General features: G+C 39.8%; 4 protein-coding genes across 5 annotated transcripts; 3 read left to right on the top strand and 1 right to left on the bottom strand.

The window, feature by feature from the left end:
• The first annotated feature begins 1377 nt into the window (after positions 1 to 1377).
• Positions 1378 to 13175, top strand: LOC115744419 (elongation factor G-2, mitochondrial). Its single transcript, XM_030679593.2, has 20 exons — positions 1378 to 1899; positions 4663 to 4884; positions 5515 to 5636; positions 5723 to 5873; positions 6199 to 6270; positions 7405 to 7500; positions 7601 to 7689; positions 7817 to 7883; positions 8913 to 8951; positions 9100 to 9160; positions 9477 to 9586; positions 9679 to 9753; positions 9836 to 9904; positions 10006 to 10127; positions 11355 to 11480; positions 11619 to 11739; positions 11898 to 11998; positions 12093 to 12153; positions 12702 to 12755; positions 12831 to 13175. The coding sequence occupies exons 1-20, from the start codon at positions 1465 to 1467 to the stop codon at positions 12930 to 12932; spliced, it is 2295 nt and encodes a 764-aa protein (XP_030535453.1). The 5' UTR covers positions 1378 to 1464; the 3' UTR covers positions 12933 to 13175.
• A 1649-nt stretch (positions 13176 to 14824) lies between these two features.
• Positions 14825 to 16172, top strand: LOC115744352 (aquaporin TIP2-1-like). The gene is made up of 3 exons (XM_030679471.2): positions 14825 to 14984; positions 15243 to 15502; positions 15678 to 16172. The coding sequence occupies exons 1-3, from the start codon at positions 14825 to 14827 to the stop codon at positions 16053 to 16055; spliced, it is 798 nt and encodes a 265-aa protein (XP_030535331.2). The 3' UTR covers positions 16056 to 16172.
• A 468-nt stretch (positions 16173 to 16640) lies between these two features.
• On the top strand, positions 16641 to 22350 carry LOC115744450. Of its 2 annotated transcripts, none has more exons than XR_007199773.1 (5): positions 16641 to 17194; positions 18581 to 18691; positions 18945 to 19212; positions 21409 to 21574; positions 22007 to 22350. XR_007199773.1 is itself a non-coding variant. In XM_030679635.2 (5 exons), exons 2-5 carry the CDS (start codon positions 18608 to 18610, stop codon positions 22022 to 22024), a joined length of 516 nt encoding a protein of 171 aa, XP_030535495.1. In that variant the 5' UTR covers positions 16641 to 17194; positions 18581 to 18607; the 3' UTR covers positions 22025 to 22350. The 2 variants fall into 2 exon arrangements, 1 of the variants encoding a protein (XP_030535495.1); XM_030679635.2 differs by having other exon boundaries at positions 21429 to 21574.
• Positions 22351 to 22786: 436 nt separating this feature from the next.
• Positions 22787 to 25828, bottom strand: LOC115744449 (squamosa promoter-binding-like protein 7). Its single transcript, XM_030679634.2, has 3 exons — positions 25168 to 25828; positions 24829 to 24947; positions 22787 to 23193 (listed from the first exon to the last, which is right to left on the bottom strand). Exons 1-3 carry the CDS (start codon positions 25623 to 25625, stop codon positions 22787 to 22789), a joined length of 984 nt encoding a protein of 327 aa, XP_030535494.2. The 5' UTR covers positions 25626 to 25828.
• Between the last annotated feature and the right edge of the window lie 545 nt (positions 25829 to 26373).

Below are 26373 nucleotides of genomic sequence, written 5' to 3'. Positions count from 1 at the left end.
TACATCACTCGGAAAAAGAGTATATATAGCAATAGCAATTCATGAACTCAAATCCAAACTACTAATTAAAAATTATGGGCTTAAATCGTAAAACCCTCTGGTGTCCAGGGGGTGCTATCCACGTGAGACCCCGCCGGGGATGCTCCTCCGGATCCCCGCCTCACGTGTTTTCCTTTTTTTGGGAAGTACGAACTACACCCCAACACATATAAGCATTCTCATTTCTATTTTAACATAAATATCGACTTGAAAAAAGAATCAATATCCAAAGGATCCAATTATACAGAAAAAGAAGTTTCAAGCATAAGATTGAAATATTTAAAAAAGTTCGAGAACTTACGGCACCTGTATCCCCAAAGCATACTATCTCCATACTTTCTTCTTTCTTCTTCTCTTTGGCACGCTTTGTAATGCATGGATCAATCTAGACGTCCAATATTGGGCGTGATGAATTTACAAGCACGAACATGATATAAGACTAAACACGAACAAGAGACAGAAAATTCGAACATTCAGATGAATTGATGTACTTAGTTCATATACGGACATAAGTTGATCCTTTTTGTCATCACGAGTCTAAGTGTTTAGACTTCAGAATCACATAAAGATTACAAAATCATCCATGCTTTTTTTCTTTTTTTTATCGATATCAACTTACACCCTCACCGTTAAAAATCTATAACTCGCATTCCTAGCTATATTACTAGACTTACCATCTCTTATTATAACTGTCTAGTTACCAAATCATTATTTTCTTTTCAAAGCTAGCCATTTTACCATTCTTCTCAATAATTGTCGACCATATCTATCAACAAAGAAAAGTTCCAAAAGGGGTTCCTAACATCAACAGAACAACCCCATCCATGCTTCTTTCTTCTTACTATACTATCATTCACTTCATGTCACATCGTGTCCATAGATTGAAATATCAATTTGATTTCTAAAAACTTAAATAATTATACAAATGTTAACAAACTATATAGTCATATTCCCAATACTATGTAATTTCATCACTAGACTCTGCTAATTTTTTAATTTCTCTTTACTTTAACATTTTCACAATTCAAGTCGAGATACACAAGATGTTAGTATTGCAGAAATTATCATGTTAATGTGTTGCCTTCGAAACACTTGTTATACGTATTACATATAAAGGTTTCGAGTTTTCAAAACACTGATCACACCTAGTAAAAGTATATTGAAAAATTTGAATCATTTGGGCAAAAAATCGGATGATTTTGAGAAATTGCCCCACTTTTGCACTTACCACACAAAAAGACAAAAAGATTTGATGAAGACTGGCGAAGCACGTGCGAGTCAATAGTCAAAACCCCGACCCGCCCCAAGAAAAAGGTCCGGAACAGAACTTGAACCGATTTCAAGTCCAGACGACTTTCGCTTCGAAGCTCGCTGGTGCGGGTGTGGGTTTTGCAAGGGTTTTACAGAGACCAAACGCCCACCGTCATGTCCGCCATGGCGCGACTCCCGAAGTCCTCGGCGTCGCGCCTCCTCTACACAACACTCTGCGCCTCGTCTCCCCTCTCTCCGTCGGCCTCGCACCACCTCCAATCGCCGCTCGCGTCGCTCCTTCTCTGCGGCTCCCGCCTCCGGCATTTCTCGACGGGGAACCTCGCGCGGGCGGCGGCGAAGGACGACAAGGAGCCGTGGTGGAAGGACTCCATGGACAGGCTCCGCAATATCGGGATCTCTGCCCACATCGACTCCGGCAAGACGACGCTCACCGAGAGGATACTCTACTACACTGGCAGGATCCATGAGATCCACGAGGTCCGAGGGAAGGATGGGGTCGGCGCGAAGATGGACTCGATGGATTTGGAAAGGGAGAAGGGAATCACCATCCAGTCTGCCGCCACTTACTGCACTTGGAAGGGGTATCAGGTGAGAAAGCAAGCCTTTTTCTTTCTGTTTTCAGGTCGTTGTTAGGATGTGAGCTTGATTATGGGGATTGGTGATCGAATCATGTGAAAAGTTGTTGTGGGGTTTGATCCTGCTAATGAGAGCTTGAAGTGTTAAATAATTGATCTCTCTAATTGACGAAGCTGTCTATACGCAGTAAATATAGTGGCTTTACTTTCCTGCTCTGTATAGAAGCTGTAGTCTTGATCTTTGTCTGGTTTTTGTGGGAAATATCTTTTAATTTTTTTTTTAGAGCAAGTACCTGTTGAATTTGTTGCTCATTGTCTGTTGGGAAACCGCAAAGGAAGAATGACATGTGCGTTTAGCTGATGAGTTAGCGCTTGAACCTGAAACTAGGGAAGGAGTAAATCAAAAGCTAGAATCCTGGAGGGATACTTTGGAATCTGCTGGCTTTTTTTAGGCTGAAACCGTAGTATACTTTGTACCAGTCCTGAAGAGATCGAATTAAACAGTAACCATGATCGGATAACTGGAGGTACCAAAGAGCAATCTGGATAGCTGGAGGTCCCAATGAGTAAGCTATCTCGACATCTGGGATTTAATTCATATGAATAAGCAAACAGAATAGTGACATCTTGTAAATATGAGTATAAGAGAAGTCAGAAATGAGCATCGTTTATATTTTTCTCTTGTTTAATGAACCTTCTCCTTCTTAGTTTGAGTTTGTGAGAGAAGTTTGGAGTATGGATCTTTTTTTCAAACAGAAAAGAAGTGTGAGCTTTCATTCAATTTAATCTGATCTTAAGACAATAGAAATAAGACTAAGAAAGTTGAGGGACATCTCATATAAATATTTGATGGATGGTTCTTGCATTTAGAATCTTGTGCATCCCTATCAAAGGCATGGGTCCCACCTCTTTTAAAGGAAAATTTGACTGACCATATGTATGTAGTGAGTTTCACAGATGAAACTTACTTTTAGAATCTTTTGCATCCTGTCCAAATTTTGCACTAGAATATGTGGTGCTGATGGAGTTTTAGTTAAATGATAGGGAACTGTATGTCTCTGAATATTATTATGTTGCAACAAAGACTTCACTTTAGCATGTATGGTCCTCGGTGTGATATTGGGTTTTACGAGAAAAATCATTAAGAGTCAACTTACCTTCGCTAATAGTGGAGAATGTTGCTCGTCTTCAGCTTAAACTTTCTGGATGCGAAAAGTTGCCTCTGTCTTTTTGTTTCTTCAGACATTTGCTGTGAAAGTGGTTCTCTCTTTCTTTCAAGTGCATACGTTCATATAAATTTTGCGCCTTTTAGTATATATCTTAGTTTTTTTTTAATGGTTGCTAAATCTAACTTGGTGCTTATATGAAAAATGGAAAGTCTTGGCAGTGTCTGGTGTGAGTGTAGTTACTTCCGCATGAATAAAAAGTCCTTACAAGATCTATCCTTTGACTATGCAAGTTCTGTAGATTATTTCTTCATAACATGTGGAATGTATTTGGGTAACCTGTAATTTTTCAGTGACATTTCTCTTTCGTTACATGTCAGTGTAAACTGGGCAAGCTTTTTTATCTATGAATTTTGGTTCTTTCTTTTAAGCTCATAAATGTGCTATTACTCCATTTGTACCTCTTTTGTATCTTGAATATTGTAGATATGTGGACTTTCCATCTGTCGTGTTAAAAAGAATAAATATATCCATATGTCAATTAAATATTATGTGGATTTTCCAACTGTCTAGAAGGGCTTGTTTGGGTTTGTGAAGTTGCCCATAGATTCCTGAAAAAAGACCACCTTTCAGGTAGAGGAATAATTGAACATCAGAAGTCTCATCAAGGAATAATCGAATATCAGAAGTCTCATCTCTATGTTGTTAGGTGCGTGTGAAGGCAGCATACCCAATATATGAAAGGTTAAACTTTCAACAAGTTTAATTAAACCTTTGAATCACGGAAAGAGTTTGCTTTTGGTTGGGTAAAGGGGTGACATTCGGCATGCCAAAGTCCTTGGTTGCTTGTTCATTAATGATATTGCGGCAAACCCATAGTTGTCGAATTACCAACCCGTAAAGAACAAGAAAGGTATAGTAAACTGATGCAGTATCGAATATTGTTTAAAACACCATGTATTGATGGACTTCTCTCTCTCTCTCTCTCTCTCTCTCTCTCTCTCTCTTTTTTGGTTGGTGAGGAACTTCTCTCTTCACAAGGTAAGAAAAGATCATGTATTTTTTTTTTTTAACCTTGTTAAAAATTATTTGTTGTCAGCTGTTCATCATTTAAAGTCGCTTCTTGCTGGGCTCACGCAACTTCAATTTAATTGATCATTAATCTGCTCTTTCTCTCTTCCTTTATTTCTTTTCTTTAATGGTTATCTGCACTGTCTTTCTTTGCCTGCTTGTTATTTTATATTTAATCTGGCAATTCTTTGAACATGATATACTGGAACTCTAGTACCTGTAAAGTGATGAGCACTTTTTTATTTTTTTCATATGTATCTTTTTCTCTATGGAATGTCTTTTCACATCTCTGGATATGTTGCTTTGTTTTTTACCATTTTCTAAGCTGGTAATTCTTCGAACATGATGACAGGAGCTGTAGGTTTTTTTAATTGATGCAAATTTTTGTAAATTGTTCACAGTTATCTTATATGCAATGGAACGTCTGTCCCCTAGGTTCTGTTAATGGATGCAAATTTTTGTGTTATTTTCAGTGTTATCTTTTAGTCTATGGATTGTCTGTCTCATCGCTGGATATGTTGCTGTATGTTGAATTGCAGGTTAACATAATTGACACACCTGGGCATGTTGACTTTACGATTGAGGTGGAGAGGGCTTTACGTGTCCTTGATGGGGCTATTCTTGTCCTTTGTAGCGTTGGTGGCGTACAAAGTCAATCTATAACTGTTGACCGTCAAATGAGAAGATATGAGGTTCCCAGACTTGCATTTATAAATAAACTTGATCGAATGGGAGCAGATCCTTGGAAAGTTCTTAGCCAGGTATTGTTAAAAAAAAGTGATGATAGCAAATCTAATATCATCTTTTCCTTTGTCATTTATCTACTCCACGACTAAAATTGTGGTTGTGCAAGATTAATGTCAATGAAAAGATCAATCTCTAGTTTGTGTTATTTTGATACTTAGATAATATTGAGAAAAAATTTAATCTTTTGTACTTCATCTTGAGCTGTAGTACTTCTTGCATTATGGTCCTTGGCAATTCTAGGTTATGGAAAATTGGAAGTTGAACCAGGGAACTGGTTAATCTTATAGTGTCTCGTGCATGTTTTCTGTTGAACAATGTAGTGTTGTCTCACTAATGGAAACTGTGTCTGGAAAAAGAGCATTTGGTACCATAAGTGGCAAATGTAATTGATATTTTCCTGTAGAATTTGACGTAAAAGGAAATTTCAACTATGAAACGGCCTTAGGCATGATATGATCTTTTCATGGAGACGGTGGGGGGAGGGTGCATATTGTCATTGGATTCATTTTGCGTAGATACAGTGCCAAGTTAATGTAACCCTTTTTTTTTTTTGCAATGAGGAAATCTCTCGTGTTGCTTAATTATGAATCTATAATGTTTTTCTGTTGTTAGACAGAATGATCAATAGATTTTTCTTATCTCAGGCAAGGTCTAAACTTCGGCACCATAGCGCTGCTGTTCAGGTCCCGATTGGTTTGGAAGAAGAATTTGAGGGTCTTGTTGACCTAGTACAGTTGAAAGCCTATTATTTTCATGGTTCCAATGGGTCTGTTTCTGAATCCAGGGGCTTCCCCAGGTTGTCTGTTGTGATACAGTTGGTTGATTTGCTGATTGAGTTATTATTTAATGCAGTGAAAAGATTGTCACTGCCGAGGTACCTGCCAATATGGAGAATCTGGTCACAGAAAAGAGGCGCGAACTAATTGAGATGGTTTCGGAAGTTGATGATAAACTGGCTGAAGCATTTCTAAGTGATGAGCCTATATCATCTGCTGATCTTGAGGTTTAGCTCTTTTAATTCACTTGAAGTATTTTTTCTTTTTAGGTTAAGATTGGTTTTGACTAGCCTGTTATGAGCCATTGTGTGTGATATTTACAGTTCTGTTTTTCCAAGTATTAATTTATGCCTCGTTGTTTATTCTATGAATGCTGACAGGAAAGATGTGTGGTAGCTTCCGCTTTTTTCACTGTTGTTTGAAAGACTCATGACTGTGTAGGATATGAAATAACCGTGAAGTGGGATGATCCTCTAATATAACATTAACCAATGTTTTGGTGTTTTACTTGTTCTTTGACAACACATAACACTTACACGCTACATGTTGCAGGAAGCCATACGCAGGGCCACCATAGCCAGAAAATTTGTACCTGTATTCATGGGTAGTGCATTCAAAAATAAGGTATTCACGAAATTGTGCTTTTTGCCATTACCTAAGTCCTCTTGTTGCCTCTCCCAGTAGTATCAACCATTTAATACTGAGGAAGGTGCTGGGATTTGAATCGCGCGTGAAGGAGAACAAAAGCAATGATGACCACGACAAACTAAACCTTATCCTGCTAGATGGGATGTGCTAAGGAAGAATGTCTCTGTTAATATATCTGCTTTCAGTAGAATAAAATCAACATTTATTGATAGAACCCATGTATACAAGATGTACCAGAAGGTGAAGTAGGAAGCAAAAGCTAATAGAGCTTGACTAAAATTCCATGACAAATTGCCCAATTGCTTTAGTAGTTCACCTATTAACAGTGATTGCTTTCAAGTTGACAAGAAGATCTGTTACCTTGAAAGATCCTTCTGTTTCTCTTTTATTGTGATGGCAACATCTTGCTTTGTGACAAATCTTTAACTGGATTTGCCTGATTGACTCTCAGCATCTATTTCACACATCCATGACCAATGGATTTCAATAACCTTCCTCTTAGTCAAGTTTCTATTGTCAAGGTCTGGTTCTATGCAGGAGTTGTCTCTAACAATAAACATTAGAAATAGAGGGGTGCCTCTTTCATTGATGTGTTTCCCCTCCAAAATTAGAATACTGATGATGGGGAAGTGTAGTGTCTCGGTGGTGTCTCATAACTTGATTCAAGTGGGGGCGTGATAATTTACTATGTATGTATATGAAATTTGTTCCCCTTATCTTGCAATGCTTTGGGTTAGAATTAGTTGTTTGCGCCCGTAATATTTTGTGGGACCGCTGTGAACTGTTCTAAAAGCTTAAGTTATTATATGAAGGCATGGTTTAATATTTAATTACTTTAACACTTCCCTTCAAGCTTAGTCCGGTCTTTTTGCCTAGTACTAAGTGTGGACATATTTAATTGGGGAGGCAAATGGGGGCTGGAAATGTTTGAACCCAGGACCTCTTGCATTGATACCATGTGACAGTTTGTGGAACCGCTGCTAATTGTTCTAAAAGCTTAAGCTACTAGATGAAGGCATGGTTTAATATTTAATTATTATAACAGCGCCATATATTGTGAACTTTATAATTGGAGATGATCACCCTGTTATCGCGAATCTTTGCCTCCAGGGAGTTCAGCCTCTGTTGGATGGTGTTCTCAGTTATTTGCCTTGTCCAATTGAAGTCAGTAATTATGCTCTTGATCAAAACAAGAAGGAAGAAAAGGTATTCCAAATGCGTAAAAAAATTTGTATTGTTTTTTAATTTTGAAATTGTTAATTGTTTTATTTGTTTTTGGTTTACTGAGGTATTTTTGTCAAAGTAGGTTACGTTGACTGGAACTCCAGATGGACCATTAGTAGCATTGGCCTTTAAATTGGAGGAAGGGCGATTTGGTCAGTTAACATATTTAAGGTAAGTTGTGATTGACAGTTTTTCTCTTGCAGAATGGCTATAATTTTACAGGTTGCTTATCAGCTTTTACCTTGAGTGGTAAGCTTTAGTGAATATCTACCTCTGACTTTGTTTTTGTGTCATGAAGAATTTATGAGGGTGTCATTCGGAAGGGGGACTTTATCATCAATGTAAACACTGGAAAGAAGGTGAAGGTGAGTCGAGAATTCTTAGAGGATGCTTTCTGGATTTTATTTCTTTTGTATGCTGTATATGTCATGATAAGTTTCCTCCGTTGGGTGGAAAAATATTCACTTTGGGATGCTTCTTTATCTTATTATAAAAACTTCTGGAAGTAAGGAGCGGTAGTCTGGAGAAGTTGAGTATATATCAGAAAGTAACGGAAAAAAAAAATGTGACAAAAGAAAACGAAGTGAGAAAGTTTTCCCGCCTATGAAGGAAACCAGCCAATAGCCAGGTGTAGAGCAAATCTTTTTGCTTCTGAAGAGTGAACTTTGTACTTTGAAAAGGCCTCCTGTTCCTCTACATTCATGAATTCCACCTAACACATAAAGGAAGATCTTTCCTCTTTCTTTCCAGACTTAGTTCCTCTGTGCCTATTCCAGCAGAAATCAGGTTTCATGTGTTATACCATTCTTGAGAAACCAATTCTGAGTATCCCGTGCAACCTTGAGAATCTAACTAAGATTGCTTTGCCATTTCTGTGGACGAATGAACTTGTGAAGCAGTGGTAACTACGTATACCAATATCGACATCTCTCCAAAAGTGAATATTTTGGTTCATAATAATCATTTGGTTTGGAACTTCTCTTATGTCTGCTGTGGTTGGTCTATGATCATTCTACTAGCGTGACTTATGGAATTTTTTAGATGGTTGATCCAAAACAAGTGCCAGTGGTGGCCTGTCCTAATTTTATCTGCTAAATGCTTTTTATAAACCAGAATAATGCATCCTTAAGATTGTTGCATTTTTTATTGTGATTTTGGGAGCTTCAAGGAAATCACCCACCCTTAGATTGCTAAAGTCATCATATCCATCCCTATTTCGTATTAGGTGCAATCTGTTGCTAAGGTTGTTAAGGTGCAACAAGCAAATGTTACTCATTATTTTGAACATGGATGTATTGCTTATCACTTTTATTTGTTCAATTTCTGCCACTGTCTTCAATATTCCATTTACATGTGTTATGGACTTATGAACTTCCCTAATTGTTCTGGAGCAGGTTCCTCGCCTCGTACGGCTGCATTCTGATGAGATGGAGGTCAGTTCTTGACTTCTAGTTACATAGTTAGCTATTATCTTCTTCTATTTTGGGTCGATGTAAGAAAAGTCAAACTCGTACACTAGGTCAGTTTTGGTCATTGATAAGTATAAATACCACTGATCTTATTTGGGTATCTACTCAACAGGATATTCCAGAGGCACATGCTGGGCAAATTGTTGCTGTTTTTGGAGTGGATTGCGCCTCAGGTCCCTCTCTCTCTCTCTCTCTCTCTCTGTGCCTCCCCAGCATGATAGTGCTCAGCTAGCTCTGATTATTGATTTGTGAAGCTTTAATTTGCGTGAAAAGGGGGGAGGGAAATTTGTCCCACGAGCAAAATGTTGATTTCCTGTAGTTAAATGTAAAAGAAAGGTTGGAATTTTGTTGAAATTGAATTAAATGTGATAAGCTTAGATAGCTAACACGAGGCCAAAACACTTGGTCTTTAGCTTGAGTATGAGCGTCTCTGTCCTTTGTTCTTTTCCCTTGAGACTTGATATTAGATGTTTTACCTTCATTTGTCAGGCGATACATTCACTGATGGGAAAGTTAAATACACGATGACCTCCATGAATGTGCCTGAGCCGGTGATGTCCTTGGCTGTTAACCCAGTTTCAAAAGATTCTGGGGGGCAAGTGAGTAGCATATGACTTCGTTTACAAAAGTTTTCTTCCGCTGTATTTGAGTGGTAATCCTCAATTTACATGTTTGTTTTTCCTTTCCATAGTTTTCAAAAGCTTTAAACCGTTTCCAAAGGGAGGATCCTACCTTCCGTGTGGGGTTGGATGCTGAGAGTGGGCAGGTTTGTATTCTATGCAGTTTCAAATTATCTTTGGGGTCAATTTGTTTCCTTAGATGAAATATATCTTTTTTCTCTATAATAGACCATCATATCTGGTATGGGAGAGTTGCATTTGGAGATATATGTTGAACGAATTCACAGGGAGTACAAGGTATGTCCTCACTTCCATGTCATGCAAAAATTCTTTTCTTCACCCTTTGCTGTTGAGGGTAAAATAAGTACTTAGTAAAGGTCTCATCTCCCATAAAATAGGTAGAGGCAACTGTTGGAAAGCCTCGAGTGAATTTCAGAGAAACTGTTACACAGCGCGCTGAATTTGATTACTTGCATAAGAAGCAAACCGGAGGACAGGGTCAATATGGTAGAGTATGTGGGTAAGTGAAGGTGCACCTGAATAAGCAAATGTTGGATTTTCATGTCTGGTTTACTTGATTCTTTTTGTCTCTGTTCTTGATTTTTGCAACAGGATAATGTCTTTGATAATCTTCTTTAATGTATTTATTTATCTGTTATGTTTTTGTGTTGAATGGTCGACGGGCATTTGTGTTTTCCCTTAGCATGCTTTGCGACAAGGTTAAGCTTACAGCTTTGTTGCAAATGACTGACACGTTGTGATTGTGCCAAGTGCTAGATGGATTGCAGGGAGGGACTTCCTTCGTATTTCTTTGCTGAAAACTATTCAATTATCTATAGCTGCTATTAGATCTATCTCGATGATCAAAACTCAAGTGAATATTAAATTGCTCAATCAAGCTTTTAGGATATGCTTTGTAGATTGGACTTTACATATTATTTTGAAACTTATTAAGCTATTTGCTTTGGCAGGATATTAGAAAGAAATAGCTATTGTACCTTGTCTACCAGTAAATAAAGAATAATCCAGCGAGAGATGTTTTTGGGTCATTGTTCTCACTAACTACTGAAAATGGAAGTCCTGGTCTTATTGTTTTAACATACTTCTTTGTGGCCTTTGGAGGGCCGCAGAACCTTGGCTAATTTTTGGCATTTCTTCATGAATATTCTAGTTTGATGGCTGCTCCTTGCAACTTTGAGGCTATTACATGTCTCTTTGTCCAGCCTTTATAGTGAATCGTATCCTGTTAGGTAATGTGTGGCCCAGTCAGATAATGTATCTCAGAAAGCTGCTTATTAATGAGTGAGGGGTCTCAGTAACAGACACATGAAGAAAGTTGCAAAGATAGTCTTTGCTTGTAAATGCTTTTGTCTGGGAGATGGCCCTTTTGAGATTCTATAGATTTAATGAGGTTTTTCGCCTTGACTATCTAACTAGGTCTAAATAGTGATTTGAAAGATTGATGGCTTTTAGAACTATTTGTAAATTTGGCTTATGCTTAAGATTAAAAAATATGTTACTGCCTTTTATTTCATAATTTATGTGATCCACTTAGTTAAGATACTTGACTCAAACCACTGCATGTGTATATAGCTGCCACTATAGAATTAAACAGCGGCTAATTTTTATGGATTTCAGTAATCTTAGGACACCTGTGCGAATGAAGTTAATGTGTCAGTGCAGTTGAATCTCCTTTGTGTGTTTTGCTGTCTAGCTTTGTTTGATTGTTAAATTTTTCAAATGACAGGTATGTTGAACCTCTTCCACAAGGGTCGCCTGTAAAGTTTGAATTTGAAAACATGATTGTTGGGCAGGCCATACCTTCCAATTTTATCCCTGCAATTGAGAAAGGCTTCAAAGAAGCTGCCAATTCGTGAGTTTCTCTCTCCCCTTAACCCAAATTTGCTACGAAAGCTGTTTGGAATTTGTGAAATGCCAATAGTCCTGTCGCCCATAGAACACGAAAATAACATTTGATTCCTTAATCAATTTGCTTCTTTCTTACATGCAGGGGGTCATTGATTGGTCATCCTGTTGAAAATATTCGTGTTGTTCTGACGGATGGTGCTTCACATGCCGTGGATTCTAGTGAGCTGGCTTTTAAGTTGGCTTCCATCTATGCATTTAGACAGGTACCTTCTATACGGTAGTTTACTGCAAACTATTTTTCACAGCTTTGGGAGAAATCTAACATGTTACTTTACCTTTTGAAAGAAAAAGAAAATAGGAAAAATTGATCGTGACAAATTCACTTTATTTCATGGTGCTAATCATATATTCTGTGAAACAGTGCTATTCAGCTGCAAAACCTGCAATCTTGGAACCGATAATGCTGGTGGAGTTAAAAGTACCGACAGAGTTTCAGGGAACCGTTGCTGGTGATATCAACAAGTGAGCCTTCCCATCTATCTTTGCTCCATGATGTTGCTATGTTCTCCTCAATGCTTTTAAAGCTAAATAAGTACTTGACATTATTGTATTACAGGAGGAAAGGTGTGATTGTAGGCAATGATCAGGATGGAGATGAAACAGTAATTGTAGCTCAGGTATGCACAACATTATTGCCTCTAACTTTTGAATTATTATACAGTGTTGGATGCAGTGCCTCTAATTTTGATGTTGTAAATTTGTATGTTGTTTGGCTGTTTTTGGCCTGTCAGGCCTGTTGCTTCTGAACTAGTATGTGTATATACGTTGGCTAAAGGGAAAACAACAATGAACATACATGATTATGTTATCTGGGCAAGAATTTGCCTTAAAAAGGTATTGTGAATATTTTTGGAGTTCATGCTTTCATTTACTTAGACAACGGCATGCTTACCTTTTTTTTTTTTTTTTTTTTTAAAAAAATAACAATGGTTTTAGATAATTAAAATCTAGATCGTTATTGTGAAGGCTTGTTCAAGACTATGTTTGCCTTGATGTGTCGCGTTTCAGGGTTTGCAAGTTTGATCATTAATGGTTTGTGGACTGATTGTATATGATACATTTATATAGTAATCATCAACAAAGCTCTCATGGTCAATAGTGAATTGCTATTCCTTAACTTTGTCAGAAACTCATGTTTCATCTTCTCTCTGTTCCTGCTTCCCAGGTCCCTTTGAACAATATGTTTGGCTACTCCACGGCTCTTCGTTCGATGACACAGGTGGATTTTGTGTTAATTGAATTCCTTTACGATTGCCACAATCCATATTGTCTCACATGTCTGCTGCTTGTGCAGGGCAAAGGCGAGTTCACAATGGAGTACAAAGAACATTCAGCTGTCTCTCAGGATGTGCAAATGCAGTTGGTAAATGCACACAAGGCAAGTAAGGCTGAATAGTTTTTGGATAAATAATCCCAATACCCTTCTGTGAGGATCAAATGTCTATTTATTCTTTTTGTTTTGCGCTTTGCAATATTCTTTGTTCAAGAACAGAGATGTGTTAGTCATGTACCACAGGTGATCCGGGTGTGTGATCAGATAAATTTTGTAAGTTCAAATGATCTCCATGCATTGATAATAATACGCATGTGCTCACAAAGTAGGCGATGCAGTACTTTGAACGTTGGGATTGTGCGCTGACCCCCATCTGCTCCCTTCAAAATCCACAAAAGCGGTATGAATATAGTTCCCTAGGAAACTGGTTATGAATGTGTCAAATGGGAAGTTATGCACGTGCCTGTTTAATGATTTTCCTGAAGACACCTTTTGCTGGAGCATGTATAAGGTAACTCAATAGGAACTCTTCTGCTACTTTTTCTTACATTTCAACTCATTGGATGATCTATTGAACAAAAAAAAAAAAATTGTTTAATGATCCTAGTTGTAACTTTTGCAAGCTGCTACTTTCATAATCTATGAATTATGTCAACCGTTTATGTTGTGGGGTTTTTCTTTTCTCACGTGTATCGACATATCGAACAGATAGAAAGGTAACAATCAAAGGTATGCACTTGCCTATCTAGGTGGAAAGGCTTACAGAATCACTGGTGGATTGGCAGAATTGTGAAAACTTACATGTGACTAAAGCTTTGTTTGTTTCGTTGAGAGCGAATGATTTAAAAAGCAATAATTTTTTTATAAAATACTTTTTGGAATCATTTATTTTTGGAGAAATAAATGTGCCCTAATTCGTTGAATGTGTATGGTTGGCCAAATGATGTTTGTGTGAATTTAAACATCGGTGCAAAGACGTGTCTCAATGTTCTTTATATATTTGTTGGATGCATAAATTCATTTCATTAGGCAGTCTAAATTTCTACCACATTTATTTACAGTCGTGGTTAATAATGCGTGCGCCCAATTCAAGAGCGTGTGAGATTGGGCATTCTGCGGCAAAAAAGCCCACAGAAGTGACAATTGCGTAATTGAGACTTTTTCAATTTTTATGAGTTTAAGATTTCAAGAGATATCGATATAGTAATGGGTTTGATTTTTTTTAATTGCACATGATCTGTGTAATAGAATAGAGTATAATATATTTACTGGGAATCTATGTACAAATAGATGTACGATACAAAATGCTAATTTGGATTGGTTCAAAACCTTGTTTTAATTTTTAGTGAGAAAAAATGAAATTAATGGGAGGAAAAAGTGAAAATTAATTCAGATTTGCGTCGAATGAATAAATGGATAGAATCCTATGACCTCAATTAATTATAAAGAAATAAAGAAAAATTTTCTTTTTGAAGTATCTTCTCCAAGTTGCCATTGATATCGATCCAGATCTTCAAATGTTTGAGAGCTTCTCTATTCAATTATTTTCCTTCTTCTTGTTGCTATATATATCGTTCGTACTCATTTTCTCTTTGTTTTCCGAGATCTCTTATTGTCCGGATAGCATTATTCATGAAAATGTTTAGATATACATATCATTCATTAATTATTTTAAGCGATACAAGCGTTCAATTCAAGCGTGAGCGCTTTGTGGTTGTGCGTTCTGCGGTGAAAAAAAAATCCAAATTAAAATTCACCAACCTAATAAAGAAATGAAAAAAAGAGATTTTCTTTTTCAAAAAAAAAAAACAACTTTTAACGTCAAAACATCGGCCCTCTAATCCATGATCAAGGAAAGCGGTTAACTCAGGCAGTTACCTCTTTAACACTGATGAACGTGTTAGGACAGTACCTTAGAAAAGAGCCCCCACTACCTCCAATCGAATCCCTACGTGCAGTGAAACTACTTCCTTCGACAGAAACAAAAAGGCCTAAAACAGCGAAATCCAAAAACCATGAGAGTGATCAAAGTCTCTTCCTTTCTAAGAGCGGGCTCCCAATTCCTCGACGTCATGGAAGAACTGTTCAGCAAGTCCTCCCTCCGCTCCTACTTCGCCGAGTTCGTCTCCACCTTCATCTTCGTCTTCGCCGGCTTGGGCTCATCGATCTCCGCCGGTATGTTCCTCCTAGAGCTCGCATCGCACGGATTTCATGAGATTACTGCCGGTAGGACCGTCGTCGAACTTATGTTATCATAATCTAAGTGACTGCAATTCATTTCAAGCATAGGTAATCATGTTGGGGTTTCGATGTAACCTGGCCAGTCGCTATGGAAATGGGAAGATGGATTTTGCAAACTCTTACAAGAATTGAACATATGTTAGCAAACTGTTACAAGAATTTTGCTTACATGTTCGAAACCGACTTTACCAGGCATGTCAGCGACTCCCACAGCAGGCACCGCTGGCGAGAATTGCCACACCCTTGCGGTGGCTGTAGCGCATGCTTTTGCCCTGTTCGCGGCGGTGTTCGCGTCGGCGCACATCTCCGGCGGCCACGTCAACCCGGCAGTCACGATCGGGATGGTGATGGGAGGTCACGTCAGGATTTTGAGCGGAGTTTGCTTCTGCTTGGCTCAGCTCTTGGGTTCCACCGCAGCTTGTATCCTCTTGATGCTCCTCACCGCCGGCCAGGTATAATTTGCCTTTCTTCCTAGTGAAGTTCTACCATTTTGTCGTAAAATTAGATCACGTCTAATACATTTGGTATAATTTTAACCAAACTTAAGATATGCTTGATTTGCATTTAAATCTCCATACACATCTGCATTTTCTACGTACCTGTAAGTAAAGGATATTGTTTGGACAGGCGATACCGACGGGCAGGTTAGCTCCGCATGTGACGGGCATGGGCGGTGCGGCGACGGAGTTCATAGGGACGTTTGCTCTCGTCTACACAGCCTGCGCCGCGAGAGACCCGAGAAAGGGACCGCACGGGATAGCAAGCCCCACGGCGATCGGGTTCGTGTATGGAGCGAACTTCATGCTGACCGGGCCGTTTGCCGGAGGGTTCATGAACCCGGCTCGGTCTTTTGGGCCGGCGGCAGTCACGGGAGACTTCAGGGACCACTGGGTTCATTGGGTCGGGCCCATTGCAGGAGGCGGAGTGGCCGGGTTGGTCTACGAGATCTTCATGTCGCAGGGCAGCGTCAATGACCGCGCTAGGGATCAAGCCGATGTCGTTTAAGGGTTTTTCAGATTTTAGATTGCTGAAGGAGGCTAAATCTTTCGATTCTTTGATTTTCCTTTTTAAAACTTCATTGCTACGAATACATGACTAGGCCTCTGTTAATCACGACGGTTAATTTTTGTTGTTGTTGGGTATTTAGCATTTGTTTTAATCACTTGAGTATCGATTCAATTAGAGACTACTGGATCCCCAATTTTTCACATGCAACTCGAGCTAATCTCGGAATGGTACTGAGTTATCTATGAATCAGTAGAACCGGACTCTTTTCGCTAATGAGGATGAATGCTATTCTTGCTATATTTATGTATCGTTTTAAATTTGATAAAACGGAAATAATCTTTCTACTTTCGGTCTGCTTCTTGTTGACACCTGAATTTTTTGCCCATACATCAAATATGCAATTTCTTATAATAAAACGCAGTGAAACAATGAAAGATAAAAAGGGTTGGGCCCTTAGGATTCAAATCACAAATGCAACCCACCCATTTGGATCAAACCCATTTTTGTTTCGAAGTCATCTGTTCGGCCCAAACAAGCCCATGGGAGCAAGGCCCATTTTGGAATATGGGCAACCCATCTCTCTCATTCACTCTCTCTCTGATCGGCAATCTCCGCAAACTGGTTCCCTTTCCATCGCCGCCACTCAGCACTTCCGACCGCCGCGACATCACCGCCGATGGTCCATCACCAGGTAACAGCGGCTCAGAACCGAAGAAAATCTCTCTCTGTCCGAAAATCTTCCGGAGGAAACGAACCCTCTCAGTTGCCATCCAACACAATCCGACGCCGCAGATTGTCGGATTGCATACTTGCGCTCGACTCTTACCGGTTCTGCTTCGTTTTCCGGCGAAGAAAGCTTGAAGGACTTGGATTTTGTTCGAGGCTTGTCCACTGGTGTAAACCACCAGTGACGGCTTTCTTTATTGATTTCAGGCTGTAGTAGCCGATTTCTGCTCACGCGATCCACTATTCTCGAGTTGTGCGGTTTCACCCACGTTTTACTCTGTATACTGGCCTGAGACCTCGAAGAGCCTCATTCTTGCTCGATCTTCTTTTCGTCGTGGACGATCCTCACCACTGAAGAATCTAAGAACATTATTCCTCAATCTGCACATCGTTTGAAGCTAAGGCTCTAGGTATGTTAAACATTAAACTCATGTTCAGTCTTCGGATGTTCTTCCTGTTAAACAGTGTGTTGAACAGTGACCGAGAATTCTAATTTCTGTATTTTTGAGATTTAACTGCTATTGGAATTCATTTTGATAATTCGAATCTCTAACATTGTTGCTGTGATGGTTTGGTTGTGAATTGCTATTTCACCATTTTGATAATTCGAATCTCTAATATTGTTGCTGTGATGGTTTGGTTGTGAATTGCTATTTCACCGTTGCATTTAGACTTAGAACCGAGATGCATACCTTCTGTTCGATGAAATGCTCAACTCAGATTGGAGTCATTTAGTTCATTCTTGAGCGTGTCTCTTACTTGCTGATTGCCAGATGTACGCGAATCATATCGGAAACTGAACCAATATTGAAATAAGTTTGCCAAATTCGAGTAAAGTCACATGAATCCTCATGTCCATTTGTTTTTTGATTGAATCTGCTCGGTTACACCCTGTTTCGACGAAGAAAAAGAAGACAAGTACTGGTTTAGAATCAAATCAATCCTAGTCAAGTTTACATCGGTTAATTGCAGACGTTTTGATGTGATTTCATATAGATTTGGTCCTTACCCGAGCTTATTATGCCTTTGTTTCATTCCTCAATGAAATGCATGTCACGTGTTCGATGAAGTGTCTCAAAGATGCGACTGAAAAGTCATCCATGATTTTTTGGATCTGAAGGCATGTCAATAGAGATTGCTTGTTTTCAATCGGTTTGTTAAAGAATTTAGGGCTGATTCCAGTCATATTTCATCATATTCGAATCTGCATGTCCCTTTCTCTGCTTTCCTTGTCTTTCTTTTGCATATGACCCTGCCCATGTCCTGTGGCGACTACCAGTGATGAAAGGACTTCGAAGTTTGCGTTGTCTTCTGTCCATTTGCCTTGCTTATACTTTGCATTGTTTGATAGAATCCATATTCATGGCCATTGGCCGGAGGTGGCAGCTAATAGAGGTAAGTGACTAGAGGCAAGTGACTGTGGTTCTGGTGTGATGGTGATAGAGTTTGGCGATGATAGTAGGAAACAACATTTGTGAATCTCCCACGTCTCGTTTGGGTTCTAGCCGACCCCAAAAATGGCTAGGGGGGGCTTCTAGAAAATTCTTAGGTTGTTAAGAACAAAAAATGGAAAACCCAATGTTGCGCGAGCTATGGGCTTGGGAGAGCCCACGCTCTTAATTGATGAACCCTTTGGATTGTCATGTGGTGCATCACCTTCTTGATGAACCATTCGGATTATCTTTCGAGCAAATACCTCTAAACCACCTTCGGGAGGGTTGCAACACATCTTATTCTCATTAAATTTTTCCATTTTTCATTGAGCTGTCTGACCATTTGAACTTTGATTATTTCAGGTGTATATCACCGCAAAGCTTTGAGATATGGATGAGACGATGAAACAATTCCAGCAAAGTCTAGTTGAGCTTGAAACTGAAGCAGAGAGACTGCTTTTAGCTCGAAATCAGGTGGTTAGACTGATCACCGGCTTGATGTTTTGCAGCCGTTGTGAAAATTTTACTGCCATTGCTTTTTCCATTTTCCAAAAACATAGGGATATGGCAATAAATTTGGACCAGCTTGTATTTTCTACATTGTTTGCTTATCTTAAGAATGCAAAAGAGGGGGAAAGAAAAAGATCAACATTTTTATGTTTATTATTCTTTACTATTGTCAAAGCTACGGATGGCATGTTACATGCTTTTACTGATGAAAATGCAGCTTGTGGAAAATGACAAACTGCGGAATGCAAATAGGGAAGCACTCACGGCATTAAGAAAGAAGGCTCGCACAACAAAAACTAGTGTTCCGTCGCCTTTTGAGTCGCTTATGAAGGATATTGGTGGCTCGGGATCAAGGCCCTTGGTGCATGAGGTGTGTTCAACATGTGGTAATTACGACTCAAAGGAGCCCATGTGGATGATGTTCCCTGGAACTGATATTTTTGCAAGCATTCCATTTCACGCAGCTCATTCTATTTTGGAAGAAGGTTTTTGCCTTGCCTTTTGTCTTTTATATGATTTTCTTCTGGAAAGCCTTTTAATTGTTTTATTTCTAGCTCTTGATCTATCTCACATATGAAGGTCTCAAGTTTCTGTATATTCCATGCTATGTATGTTGAGTGCTTATTTTTAACTTGTAGTTCTAATGTTCTGGCTGTTGGAAATACCGTCTTTGAAAGTTGTAATAGTTGAATTTATGCTATACTTTGCGTCCGTAGTTAGTTCTTTATTCAAGTGTATTCCAATCATCCGAGGTGACTGGCAACAGGGTAACTTGTGGGGCAAATGTCCTGGACAAGCTGATGTAGGAACAACATAGTTTGTACTTGAAGAGGAATGTTAGCCAAGATGAAGGTGCTTCTATGAATATATGGTTATGTAGAGGAGGTTTACAACCAGTAGCAGGTTTACGTCTGGGATGGCTTGCTCCCATCAAGGATAAGAAGGGTTCTGTGTTTTGCATAGAAGATTGGAAGAAAAATCTGAAGGAAAAGCTTGAAGGTTGGGTCTTAAGTATTCCTGGGAGAAACGTATTGACACCGACTGCATTTTGGAAGAGAAAGTGGATGCCATGGTTGTAGATGCAGTCAGAGACCTTTTGATTGGAAGAGTTGATTTTCAAGTACGATAAAAGAACACTACATGAAGCACTGTAACTGACCTGCCTATGAGAACTTATGAGAACTCATGAGAATCTGGAGCTGGGGCCACCCTATTTATCTAACTCGGGTGTCCTTTATATCTGTTGCATTACTATCACTTTTTTCGCAATATCCGTGATCCCAAATCAGCTTGGCAGCTGCTCAATAATCTGCTTGTTTACATATTTCTATGTGAGATATGTATATATTCATTAATGGGGGACGAGACGCAGTGCCTATCATATAGAAAATGAGCTCATAACAAAAGGAGCTCATACATGACACAGTGTCTATTGTATCTATAAAAATGTGTACCAAATTGGAACGTCATTCATATGCTGTTACCTCTGCAAAACGTTTATCTATAATCTGCAGTGAACTGCCCTAAATGCTCGTTTATTTCTCTTTTTCTAGATCAGCCAACATAAAGAAAGAGGATTGCTTTCTGTTTACATTGCATGTTAAGGAATTTATGAAGCGTATTTCTAGGCTATCCTAAAAAATCTTGAATTTTAGAAGATAACACTTTTCTTCTCAGGTAGATATAAAGTGTGGCACCTGACGTAGTTATTGACTCTGATATTGCGGGTACTGAGGCCTTCTTAGTACTTAGTCTTCATTTGCACTTATTTTTCCTAATCAAGATACGAAGATAAGCAAAAATACCAATTCAAACTGTTGTGTCCAATTTAGGTATATATCTTTTTAATTTTTTGAGACCATTATACCTGTAGTATAGCTGGAAAATAACGTTCTTAGTCAGTAGTTATATTGTTGGTTTTTTTGGAGTAAAATTATTTTTTCGTTGGCATTAGTTAAGGGCAGCTCAATAATATTATGATACAGCGTAGATCCACCATATTTGGGCAGGCTATTTTCATTAGCGTGAATCAAGGGAATATCTGCAATCTTTTGAACTTTTATATTTGTCAATCTATTATTGATGTGGTTTGGAACTTGAAAATCTTATAAAGTCACAGAACGTTCATATCCTTATAAGTCAAAAAACTGTAGACGACACGGAGGTGGACTCTATTGATTTGGATTGGTCAAATTGTCATCCATGTAACACTAGGAATATGTGAAGTGGAATGTCTTTTATGGTGGCATTTCTGGTGTTTGCTGTGCAATGGTTTTTATGGCTGTGAGTTCTCTTTGGAGGAGTGTTTTGCTCAACAGCACTAATAGAACACCTTAGTTGTAGGAAAATCAAGTTCTTTTGTGCATCCAACTTGGCTATCATGCTCCATCTCGCCAAGGGTAACAAAGTTTGTCCAGATTTAATGTCATACTTTTACCAGATGGAAAAAAAAGAAAAAAAGGCCATGCCAATCCATCATTCTATATGGACAATAATGGTTTTTCATCTTTAGGAGTTCAATAACTTTAATGGTGTTATACATTCAGGCATGTGGTGCAGATTTTGGTTGAGTAAGATTAGTAGTGCTGGTACTTGAGTAAATTTCTAATAAGACACTGAAAATGTTGAAAGTATTTTCTTTTTTGTGCTCTCTTTTTATTGTAACGGTACCACGATCCCAGCTTCCTTTCTTGTGATGCAGAACAATCCCAGCTGGATTTTGAGGCAAAGAGATTGCAGAGCTATGTAAAGGAGAAGTCCATTTTCATTTCAGATAGAGGTGCACTTGCTGATAAGATCAGTCCTGGTGTACTTAGATCTCTGGTGACCTTAACAGACAAACAAAAAGTAATTTCCGAATTCTAGATTTTGCTTCCTGTTTATTGCAATTGCGAATATACCCTTCAGTTCCATTGGAACTGCAAATCACTGCTTGGAATTTTTCTTCATTTGCACTTCTATAAAAAAGATACGGGTCTATAATGTTTCTGCTCGGTGCTGTGTCAAAATCACATACGTTGTAAATGCACCGATATGGCATTGCGACTTGATCTCATCTCAAGTGTCTGTCCTGACATCCTTGCATTACACTTTCAATTAATGAAAATCATGTGCATCCTTATGCCTTGTACAGCTGTATGCTTCGTCAAATTATTGCACACCTCTTTGACAATAGGATCCCGAGAGCTGCTGCTGCCGCAAAATCCACAAGGCACTGTTTGTTGCAATCTGTGGATGGAACACAAGGCTTAAGCTTACTAATTTTTTCTCTTCATTCAGGTAGTGGAACATTCTTAATCATTCTCTTAGTGAAAAGCCTGGAGTAACAGCAAGGAAGCTTTTGATGGAAGGCTCTGATCATAAGCATGGAAGCAACTGCTGGGATGCATTTCCTGAAGATGTTTTCCGGCTTTGGTATTTTCTTTTTGGATGGCTGCTTACAAATGATGAGTCGATGGAGCTTATAAAACTGGTTAGGCTATGCCCGTGAAGAACAAATTTAAAAGACTGAAGGCTAGGGGGAGAGTTGAGTAGGCTAGATCTAAGGGTTAAACATTGTCAACTCTGTTAACTGTCATGCAATTTCAATGACAGGACAGTAAATGTGAGAGTTTAGATTGCAATAGCTTATCCTTTTTAGGAAGAAAGTGCGTATGCTCTTTAAGAGGGATTATTAGGAGTTGGCTCAAAGCTGCTCTGAGAAGTTATTCCAACCGCGGTTGGAAGTTGAGCGAAGTTGAATATAGATAGAAAATGCATCAATGTCCACCTCACGGAATGAACTGGAAAAAAAAAAAAATTCATTCCCTGAGATGAAACACCCCCAGCACATAGCTCGACAGGTATTGCTGTGCAATATACCTCATAGAAATATAACTTCATTGGCTCTAAAAACACTATAATAGGTGGATTGAGTTAGAAAGCATCAATTCCATGGAACACGACACAAAATAAAGTAGGAAATACAAAATTCTATACAGTTTAGACAGAGGTCATTCTTAGTTTGGTACATCCTCTGCCTTGCAGCGAAGGGAAACGGACATGAGGGGGGAGTCGAATTTAAACGACATGGGTACTCTCAAAAGAGTTCCATATATCTGAACACTCTTCCTCATCCTTAGCCTTTTCCCTCATGGACAGCAAACCGAACGCGGAGCTCGGCGCTTGCATGAGATCTAGAGTGACCTGCGTGCCTGGTTCCTCCTGGAACCTGTCCCAGCAGCGTGGTTCAGGCAACATTTGGTGCCCGCTGGGGAAAAATGAAGCGGAGCCGCCATTTTGAGCCTCACCGAGGTCCCCTCCAGCATAGTACAAGTGCCAGTCCCGATCCAAGATGAGCTGCCTCGCCAAGATGGTTGCCCGGTGTTCAGCAATGAGCTCGCGCAGCGCAGCACTGGATCTTGAGGAGAGCTCGGATGGAGAGACCCACGGATCCGTTCTCGATGACAGAAGAGAGAGAGCACATCCTGTTTTGAAAGCAGTAACAAAGATGTGAACTCGCTGTCCTCGAGTGTTCAGAATCCGTGATAAAGCAGTACACTACCTAATCTCAGTCAATCAACTCTGGTTAGAACGAAAGCAATCCGAGGAGTTAAAAGAGCATAAGAACAGGGTTATGCAATGCAAGATCCGATTACCCCACTTAACAACCAATCTAGATTTTGAGCATCACGACCAGTCCAAATTTTGTTTAATGCAAGAACAAATCACCAATTTAATATCATGACCAGTCTAATCTCGACATAGCGGTGCCACTAACACCAGGTGCCGCTCAACACGATCAAGTCAAACTCTCAGATGCAAAAATGGAAGCAGGTGATCAATCGAAAAAGCCTCCTTTTACTATTCTCGTTTTGTTTTAATAACAAACTTGAGATGACTACGAAAGAAAAGGCGAGTCTCACTAGATTGACTACAACACCACAACATACGATCAAAATTGTCGGCGGTATCTGACTTGCCGAGTAGTTCCAACTCAATAAATTCACTAGGCTTTCCACTAAACAATTTACCGTAATCAGTAATTCAAGTGAGCAAGACTTTTCACATGACAAGGCAGAGGAGATCAAACCTTCCCTTTACATCAGAATGACATTCTTATATCCTGTATTCTTCCTCTGCAAATAGCAATATTTAACTTGCTTGATTATGGAGATAAGAAAACCCATACATAGACTAATACCCTCTTGCTACCTCGCAAATCAGTACATTTCCTAAGGGCATTTGGCGTTACATCAGGCATTGAGTGCACTTCTATATGTGCTCATCCATATGGATATTAGAAGGCCAGGAACAACAAGGTCCATCAATGATGTGAATCAAGAAATCTGGACGACGAAAAGAGTTGGTATATTAGGAGCTATGTCTCTGATCTGAAGGCGCTTTTGCAGATCCGGGAACGCTGGGGATTGGCTTGGGTCCCTAGGCAAACGAATACTTTGGATCGCGCTCTGACAGCTGGGTTCTCTTGGAATTCCATTCATTGCAAAAGGGTAAGAGATTGGATTGAATTCCGGAGTCAACCTCGCGCATGAGCCGAAACGGAAAGTAGATGTAGCATAAATCACAGATGTAAAGGCAAAATAGAGAGCAAAAAACAAGGGTTGGAATTGAGAAGAATAGAAGCCGAGCAAGTGAAGTTACTTTCATACTGAATCCTCTCACATTGTGGATCAGCAAAAAACCATGACAGTCTAAAGCACATTCATTCATGTTAGCCAAGCCAAAATCTGTCTGCCAATGCAATGACATTTTAGATGGAAATAACTGTTGAGAATATGAGTTGAGTTTAAGTCCGAAAAGGTTACTTTACTAATTGTGAGTTGCTTTTCAATTTGAATGTTTACTTAGTTCATGTAAATTTTCATGTTTTGGATCTAACTTTTATCTATATAGAAGAAGTGTCTTCGTTCGGAAGATGCTTTCTAGGAACATAAGTCACGATGACCGAACAATATAAATCTGGTGTCCTTTTTACCGTAGAATAGCTTGTTTTCCGTAAAGAAATCAACAAAACGAGTAAGGGCGAGCAAAGAGAGAGAGAGAGAGAGGGAAGATCAAGAAAGAGAGATGGAGAAGTATGAGATTCAGGAAAGTTATACCCTGAGATGTGTTGGTGGGAAGAGAATCGTGAGAGCTCTTTCTCCGGCGCTCGTTGTGCCCGGCCAATCTCCTCCGGCAACTCCTCTTGGCATCGTCAAACTCCGACACCTGGTGGAACCTGTCCCACACCATCCACCCACCGTCAAGTCAATCACCCCCCCTTGGCTAACCTCTATCTTTATATTGATTTTGCATTTTAGACCATCAACTATTTAGAATTCAGAACAATCGTATGTTCAGATGCATTCACCGAATGCCCCGATCAAAGTTAAATGTCGAAAAGCACACCCGCCTGCAGAGGGGAGAGAGAGAGAGAGAGAGTGGCGTTTGGTTTGTACCGACTGCACTGTTGGCAGAAGCGCTGCTCCAGGCCGAGCACCACCACCGCGGGAGCTTTGGAGTGCGACTCGCACACCTTGTGCCGCCTATGGTACTCCTTGGCGTCTCCCAGCGCCACATGGCACCCCTCCACTTGGCACCTAGGCACCGCCGTCGCTCCCCCGTGGTGGGTCTTGCACCTCCTGTCGCCCCCTGCTCCATCGCTTTCGAAGTAGCGCCTCTTGCCCAGCTGCAGGCACGTGAGGTGCTGGTCGGCCCGCACGGGCGGCGCGCCTAGCTCTCCTCCTCCTCCTCCGCCCCCGGCGTAGAGAGGGCGGAGCACGGGCTGAGGGTGGCGACCGACGGAGCTAAGGTCAGCGGTGTCCCAGTGGGGGAGGTGGGCGGGGAAGTGACCGTTCTGCGCTTGGGGGTTGGGCGAGTACGTGTGGTAATCGGGGTAGCTCCCGCCATTTTCCATGCTTGCTCCTTGGGAACCTCCTTTGCTTCAAGTACAGTCAGTCGCAACTGTCCTCAAAGGCTTTCTCTTTCTCTTTCTCCTTCTCTTTCTCTCTCTACTGCAAGTGGGTGTGTGTCTCCTAATTTGGGGAAAGAGGGGAGGAGCAATAATTGGAGGAGGAGACACCGTGCACAAATGAAGTGCCACCCGAAGAGGGACATGTCTACTTTAAGTGAGGACAGAGCCATTAAAAGCAAAAATGAGAAAAACTTCAAATAAAAACTTGTGGTGGAAGAACCTGAATTTTGGCCCACTCGCGAGCACGTTGCCAGAATATTGTAGTGGAAAAAAAATTCTAATTATATATGTTTTTAACGTTTTGATTTTTTTTTTAATTTTTTTTTCTTTCCCTTTCCTTTTTTTCCCTTTTTTTTATTTTTATTTTTCCCTCTTCCCTAGGCCATCACCTAGCCTGGTCGAGGGTCGGGGGAGGTCGCCAGTAGCCCTCACTCGTGTCGGGCGAGGGCGGCTCTCGTCAGATCCTGCGAGGACAACCTCACCCTCGCCCGACACTAGCAAGGTGACCCTCTCCCGATGCCAATGAGGGCGGCCTCGTCGATGGCCAGTGGAGAGAAAACGAAAATGCGATTCTGTCGGTGAAATCAAGTCATTCTTTAAGATTATTTAATCACTTCATGTCTTTTTTGTGAAAATATTCATTTGATGTCTTTATTAAAAAAAAAAAAAGGACATTTCAAACTCGTATTTA

This window comes from Rhodamnia argentea, chromosome 9, assembly GCF_020921035.1.
Source record: "Rhodamnia argentea isolate NSW1041297 chromosome 9, ASM2092103v1, whole genome shotgun sequence".
Classification (NCBI taxonomy): Eukaryota; Viridiplantae; Streptophyta; class Magnoliopsida; order Myrtales; family Myrtaceae; genus Rhodamnia; species Rhodamnia argentea.
This window is presented reverse-complemented; position numbering and strand designations above follow the sequence as displayed.

Coding starts and splice junctions, on each gene's coding strand:
- LOC115744449 (XM_030679634.2), bottom strand. CDS start 25,625: ATGGAAAATGGCGGGAGCTACCCCGATTACCACACGTACTCGCCCAAC. Junction 24,948..25,167: donor TTCTGCCAACAGTGCAGTCG/GTACAAACCAAA, acceptor GGTGTGGGACAG/GTTCCACCAGGTGTCGGAGT. Junction 23,194..24,828: donor TCCCACCAACACATCTCAGG/GTATAACTTTCC, acceptor CTTTCAAAACAG/GATGTGCTCTCTCTCTTCTG.
- LOC115744419 (XM_030679593.2), top strand. CDS start 1,465: ATGTCCGCCATGGCGCGACTCCCGAAGTCCTCGGCGTCGCGCCTCCTC. Junction 5,874..6,198: donor TATCATCTGCTGATCTTGAG/GTTTAGCTCTTT, acceptor TACATGTTGCAG/GAAGCCATACGCAGGGCCAC. Junction 10,128..11,354: donor CAATATGGTAGAGTATGTGG/GTAAGTGAAGGT, acceptor TTCAAATGACAG/GTATGTTGAACCTCTTCCAC.
- LOC115744352 (XM_030679471.2), top strand. CDS start 14,825: ATGAGAGTGATCAAAGTCTCTTCCTTTCTAAGAGCGGGCTCCCAATTC. Junction 14,985..15,242: donor GGGCTCATCGATCTCCGCCG/GTATGTTCCTCC, acceptor CGACTTTACCAG/GCATGTCAGCGACTCCCACA. Junction 15,503..15,677: donor TGCTCCTCACCGCCGGCCAG/GTATAATTTGCC, acceptor TTGTTTGGACAG/GCGATACCGACGGGCAGGTT.
- LOC115744450 (XM_030679635.2), top strand. CDS start 18,608: ATGGATGAGACGATGAAACAATTCCAGCAAAGTCTAGTTGAGCTTGAA. Junction 18,692..18,944: donor TGCTTTTAGCTCGAAATCAG/GTGGTTAGACTG, acceptor ATGAAAATGCAG/CTTGTGGAAAATGACAAACT. Junction 19,213..21,428: donor TCATTCTATTTTGGAAGAAG/GTTTTTGCCTTG, acceptor CTTGTGATGCAG/AACAATCCCAGCTGGATTTT.